Consider the following 6,000-nt stretch of genomic DNA (forward strand, 5'->3'; position numbering starts at 1 on the left):
CTCTTTGTTTTATTTCGAATGTTCTTTCATTTCTTAAAAGGTTCTCCGGTGATAATTAGCACAATGCGCGGCGGCATTAATTATTACCTGCGCTAATTACCCGAGGATAAATCGCTCTCGGCGAGGGGTAGCCGGCGTTGGCGGCGGATTCGAGGGTCGTCGGGGCGGTTTCGAGGGGTTGGGCGGCCGGTCGAGCTGGCCCATTACCGTTATTGCTGCAACAAACCGTCCAACAACAGCGATAAATACGGGCGAGAAGCTGGCGTTACAAATGTCTCTCTGAGTTATGATTATTTAGCGCGACTGCTGCCGGCCGGATCGTTCGTTGCGGCCTGCAAACCGACCGGTTCCCATTTCTGCCAGAGTTTATGCGGCCACAGCTTTTGTTGCTGCACGTGTTTCGCGTATTCCTTTTACGTTCAACTTGCTTCGCTTTCTTTACAGCTCGTTTTTTCGCACGTGTTGTCTTAACGGAGTCCTATTCTTCCGCTTATTCGGTATCTTGTTTGATTTAATCCCGTAATGCACAATCCCTTGTCTTATACGAGCAATCCTTTAAGTTTGATTTAAAAATGTATTGCCCTGTATGTATTTATAAAAATAGCTAAAAATATTTCATGCGAATTTCGATAATTTAGTTATATCATAGGTAATACAGGTACAATATTCTGTGTATATTGAACGTATAGTGTATACAGAAACACTTTATATAGTGTATATAGAAACATTCTTATAACGTAGAAGTGTGTGTGGGGGGGGGGGGGGTACCGGATTAGTTGGATTAGGCGAAAAAAGTGATATGAGTTTGATACCTACGACATATGTACGAATGCTCAGGTATCTAAAGTTGTCAGTGACAATCCACCTTAGCCCCTGACAAACTGTAACCACGTTCTGTCACGTGTAGAGGGGTAAAGATAGTTTCCGTACAAACCGCTAGAGGTAGTGTACTTGCTAGTTTCCTTCTCACAAGCGAAATTATTCACTGTCTGATTTATAAAAGCTGCTGAAATTAATTTATTTATCGCTTCTCGGCCTTATGGCTAAGATCAAAGTGTAGTATCTGTTCTTATCAGCTTAATATCTGATACACTCCCCATTGGGGAGTCAGAATATTAACCTGATTTTTGAAACTAGACGGAGATGAAGGGCTTGCTCTTCCTCTGTCACGAGTCGGCCCGACATTGCAGTACAGTCGGGAACGGCTCAATAATAAAATTCTAAAATTAAATATCTTCATAATATATCTATAAATATATGTATATAATATATCTATAAACTTAAATTCATCATAATTAAGCATCTTTTAGTAAATATAAATTCTTTGTTCTGTTAAAAGCTGTAACTTTGCGAAATGCGCTGATTTATTTGTAAATAATTGGTGTTTACACCGATTGAGATACGTCTTTTGATACATTTCAAATAATTTTTTATGCGACAAAGGGATGTGATAACATGTACGACAATCGTAATCATAAATAAAATCACAGATAAATAAAACATCATCCCGTATTCAACAGCACTTATGTGTAGTGGTATAGCTACAAATGATAAGAGGACTTTCAAGATCTATTTAGTGTAACTTTCATTAAAGTTATGTTGAAGATTAGATTCGCAATTTTTAAGACCTTGTTAATGCATCCTGGTGGAGGCTTACACAACTTGGTGGATTAAATAGTTATCTATCGAACACGTTTCTTTGCTTACTGTAGCTCAATCATAACCGTGATAGCTCGACATTCTCTAGAGTGGCGCTAACTAGAGATAGAATGGGGTTTGCCATTTACCAACCGTTTCACATGTTCTGAAATACCGATCGTTCTGTCATTGGCTTTAGTCACCAATGGTTCTTAGACATCTTGATTATCATTGAGTAAGAATAAGATACTCTATACTTGTCCATAGTCGTATACACAGGTCTAAAAACTCCAATGGAAGGAATGAGATACTTACAAGGGTCAGAAAATATTTTCCCAAGGCGCTGCAATCGACTTGTTAGACTTCGTGATGTAGTACGCCATATGTTTGTAATTTACGACACACGAACGTATCTGTAACCGAACTCTACTCTATTATGTAAATTTATTATCATTTATTTAAAGTAATTTAATTTATACCCTTTATCTTCGGTGGTAAGGATAATGAAAATGGTGTTCAATGCAGAAGTTTAATAAATTTATCTCAGCGCTATCTAGCAGCTAATTTGTAAAACACACTACAGAATATCAAACTATCGAGAATCTTAGCCCCTCCATTGCAGTTTCCAATGTTCCAGACTTATTGTGGTTGTGTATTATCGTTATGTTTATAGGACCATGCCTTAGTGCCTCGGGCAATGCTTTAGTTACAAACTATACATGAATCTGTGATAGTTCCATATTATTATAGTTTACTGGTTTCGTTCGACTGTGATGATTGTGTTATGTGCCTTATAAGCAGCGAATGTAGAAATTACATGAATGTATTTTAATATTTATATGTACTTCTTAGTCAAACGTACTTCATCTATAAATATCTCAATTTTTTAAAAATAATAGTAATGAAAGTAAAATAATGGCTAGTAAAATAATGGCGAGCGAAATACGTAATACTAGTGTTAAAGAAGCAAGTATTTCTTCAAATAATAATGTATCTACGCCAGAACAGTCAAATTTTTCATGTATACCGGTTATATTTTCTCCTTATGTAGTTTCTAGTCGTGGAAAATCCAATGCTAGAAAAGAACAGCAACTAAAACGGGGTTTTAGTTTTCGTCATTCGCCAAGCGATGATGATATTCCTACCAAAGACACTATCATGAAAAATTTAAATATTTCAATTGAAGAAGAAGAACGTACCGCACAATATTTTCATTTTCTTTTGAATAAAGAAACGGATAGATTAACCGAATTATGTGAAAAGTGGATGAAAATTATGGTAGAAGCTGAAATTACAGAAAATGAACAATGGGAAATTAATCAAGTTATTGAACAAACATATTTGTTAATAAATAGAAAGTTTGATAGATTTCGTAAATTGATTACTAATTGCGAAACAGGGAAAGGAGAAATGTTAATTACGTGTAAAGATTTGCAAGGATTTTGGGATATGATGTACGTGGATATAAAAAATTGTGATTTACAATTTGAAAAATTGAGGGATCTTTGTTCACAGGACAAGAAAGAAAACGTGCTTGTTAACAGATCAGTTACTAAAAAAACATTAAATTCTATTAAAGCTATCTTAATAAAAAGAAAACAGAAGATGATACAGAAAATTAGAAACAGTGATACTAAAAGTAAACTTGAATCTAATTTATACCAAACTTTAGGTGATAAATATGAAAAGAATATAAGTTCTGGGATAAAACACAAAATAAAGGCTATATTTGATAATTCTAACAAAAAAAAACTTTCACTTGTAAAGCATGCTAAAAGATTAAGTTTATTGCAAAAAGTACAGTTGTCTGAAACATTGTCGAAACAAAAGCCTTGCTCAAAAACAATAGATCTGAGTGAAATATATAAAACACCAGAAGTTCAGTTAGATGATTCAATATCTTATATTAATTCTAATCAAACACCAGGAAAGAGCATATTAAAACAGCCAAAGAATTCACCCAAAATGGGATGTCTCATGAAATTAACAAATAAAGTTAATTTTGATGATCATATAGTTTTAAATGAAGTACCAATTGACGAAGAAACAGAGGTAAAATTAAGTTTAGCTGCAGCATTGTCAAGAATAGATAATTTTGATCTTGATAGCTCTAATGAAGTAACAGCTTTTAGAGCAGAAAGAAAACTTTTTTTTGATGATGTTAGATCTGATGAACATAAAGATGATATCAAAGAAAATTCAAAAGAAAATAAAATAGCGTCTCCACGAACACAAATGGCAATAGCATTCCAAGAATTGAATAATAGTCTCGGTACACCACAGGAAAGAAGCACAAGGGAACAAAATTTTGTAGATAAAAATGCGATACCAAATCAAACTCTACCATTCAATAGAAATATTTTCATACCAATCAAAGAAAATAAAGATGTTGAAACTGTAAATACACTAAAACAGAAACATATTCCTATAAATGACAAAAAAGAAATCAACGATAGTGATGAAAATATAAGAATTTTAAGAAATAGAACTATTATTTCAATGGATACACCTATACCTAAGAAAAGATCTTTTAGCAAAATGTCTATGGATATAGAAGAACTAGGACATAAAGAAAATGAATCACCTTTAGAGAAGAAAAGAAGAACAAGTTCTTTTAAAATTAACATTGATAATAGTGAAAAAATGAATATAGATGAAACTAATAACAACAAGGGAAGATCTATTAAAAACGTCAAATTTTCTGGTACTGATAATTCCCAGTAAATTAGTATTTTATTTGCTCTAAATGCAATATTTGAATAAATATGCTTCATTTCAGGAAAAGAACATAGTGCAGAAAGAAACAGATCAACCCTATCTATGACGTCTCGTGTTCAAAGGTGTAAAACACATCCCAACAAATACATTCCAATAGAAGATTCTATATCTTTGAAAATGCGAAAGAAAAGTAATTATTTTATTCTAATTTTTCTTAATCAGAGATTATACTTAGATATTTTATTTATATGTATATGTACACAATTTAATTTCAGCTCCAGAACGTATTAGGAGATCTAGAAGCAAAATATCATAGTTTGTATGACTGATGTACAAATATAAAGTTTTTATAATTTTTAATCAGTTTAATGAAACTTTCACTTGTTACACTTTTTATCCACGAAAATCCTCAAGTATTTATATGGATTGTTTTTATTGAAACTACATTTTTAAGCATTTAACGTCTTCGTTTTTAACTTTAATATGTACTTTATAAAATATTAATATGTGATGTTAATGTACTATATATTCTTATTAGATTAAATAGGATTTCATTGAACAACATATTTGTTTATAAAGGGACAACCAGGGGAAGTTAGAAAATTTGTGCATGTTGTATAATAATATTTATATTAATAAAATTTATTTTTTGTCAGAATCATGTGTATGATTTATGATCACAGATTACAAAGGATAGCACAAAAGTCGTTGACTTTGTCATCTATGGAAAGACCTATCCTGTTAATCATCACGCAATATAAAATTTCTTTACCGACAGTTGGATTGAAGGAGGTAATGTCGCATTAGATTTAAGAATGTATCACTAGCACGGTTTTTAGTTAAACAAAACCTTTCATCCACCAAGGTCATTTTGTCGATAAGTAATTATCGACATGTAACAGAATATGTTACCTTTTTCTATTCATGTCGATTTGGCGAATTTTATTGTGAGAGTATAACAGCTTTGGGAGAATAAAACAAAGAATAAAGCTTATTTTGTCATGTAAACACATGAATTTATATGTTATTATTGAATTGTTATAATAATCAAAATCTCTACCTGAAACTGAATATAATATATAATAAATGTAATTTCATCTTGTAAATTTCTTTTTCAAATATCTTACTTCATTTATTTAGATCTATATTTTATTAATACTGTCCTTTCTTCCTAATATGGATATTTGTTCTTAATTAAATGAATAAAATATTTTGTATAAGCCAAAGCAAACCAGTACTTTTTATTTTAATTTATTATCATGGTTGTTTCCTTTGTCATTTCATGAAATTATATTTTCAGATAGAGTAATATTTCTTTTAAAGATCATTTTCTACATTTTCTATTTGTAAAATTCACTGTGAAATACCATGTATTACGAAGAATTTATCCAAGATACATGACGTGTACTACGTTTCATATAAATTATCGTTGTTATCCACTGCCTAGCAACAATTACTCTTTAAAGTTATCTTAATACCTCTTACTTCATGGAACGCATAATAGTCAATTCCTGCATACAAATAAGACAAGACCTAAGAACAAGACGTCTCGTTTTCGAATGCACCGCGCCTGAAATCAGATCACCAAATATCCCCATTTATTCCTCTTCCACCGCAAAAGCAGGTCCAATGGAGGGGGTTGAT

General features: G+C 32.0%; 1 protein-coding gene and 1 non-coding gene across 2 annotated transcripts; both read left to right on the forward strand.

The window, feature by feature from the left end:
• Positions 1-1,023: 1,023 nt before the first annotated feature.
• On the forward strand, positions 1,024-1,215 carry LOC125386248. The gene has a single exon (XR_007226223.1). It is a non-coding gene; the product is annotated as a U2 spliceosomal RNA (small nuclear RNA).
• Positions 1,216-2,038: 823 nt separating this feature from the next.
• On the forward strand, positions 2,039-4,716 carry LOC100644416. The gene is made up of 3 exons (XM_003400303.4): positions 2,039-4,342; positions 4,418-4,546; positions 4,632-4,716. The coding sequence occupies exons 1-3, from the start codon at positions 2,554-2,556 to the stop codon at positions 4,670-4,672; spliced, it is 1,959 nt and encodes a 652-aa protein (XP_003400351.2). The 5' UTR covers positions 2,039-2,553; the 3' UTR covers positions 4,673-4,716.
• The last annotated feature ends 1,284 nt before the right edge of the window (positions 4,717-6,000 follow it).

This window comes from Bombus terrestris, chromosome 13, assembly GCF_910591885.1.
Source record: "Bombus terrestris chromosome 13, iyBomTerr1.2, whole genome shotgun sequence".
Classification (NCBI taxonomy): Eukaryota; Metazoa; Arthropoda; class Insecta; order Hymenoptera; family Apidae; genus Bombus; species Bombus terrestris.

Coding starts and splice junctions, on each gene's coding strand:
- LOC100644416 (XM_003400303.4), top strand. CDS start 2,554: ATGGCTAGTAAAATAATGGCGAGCGAAATACGTAATACTAGTGTTAAA. Junction 4,343..4,417: donor TAAAAACGTCAAATTTTCTG/GTACTGATAATT, acceptor GCTTCATTTCAG/GAAAAGAACATAGTGCAGAA. Junction 4,547..4,631: donor TTTGAAAATGCGAAAGAAAA/GTAATTATTTTA, acceptor ATTTAATTTCAG/CTCCAGAACGTATTAGGAGA.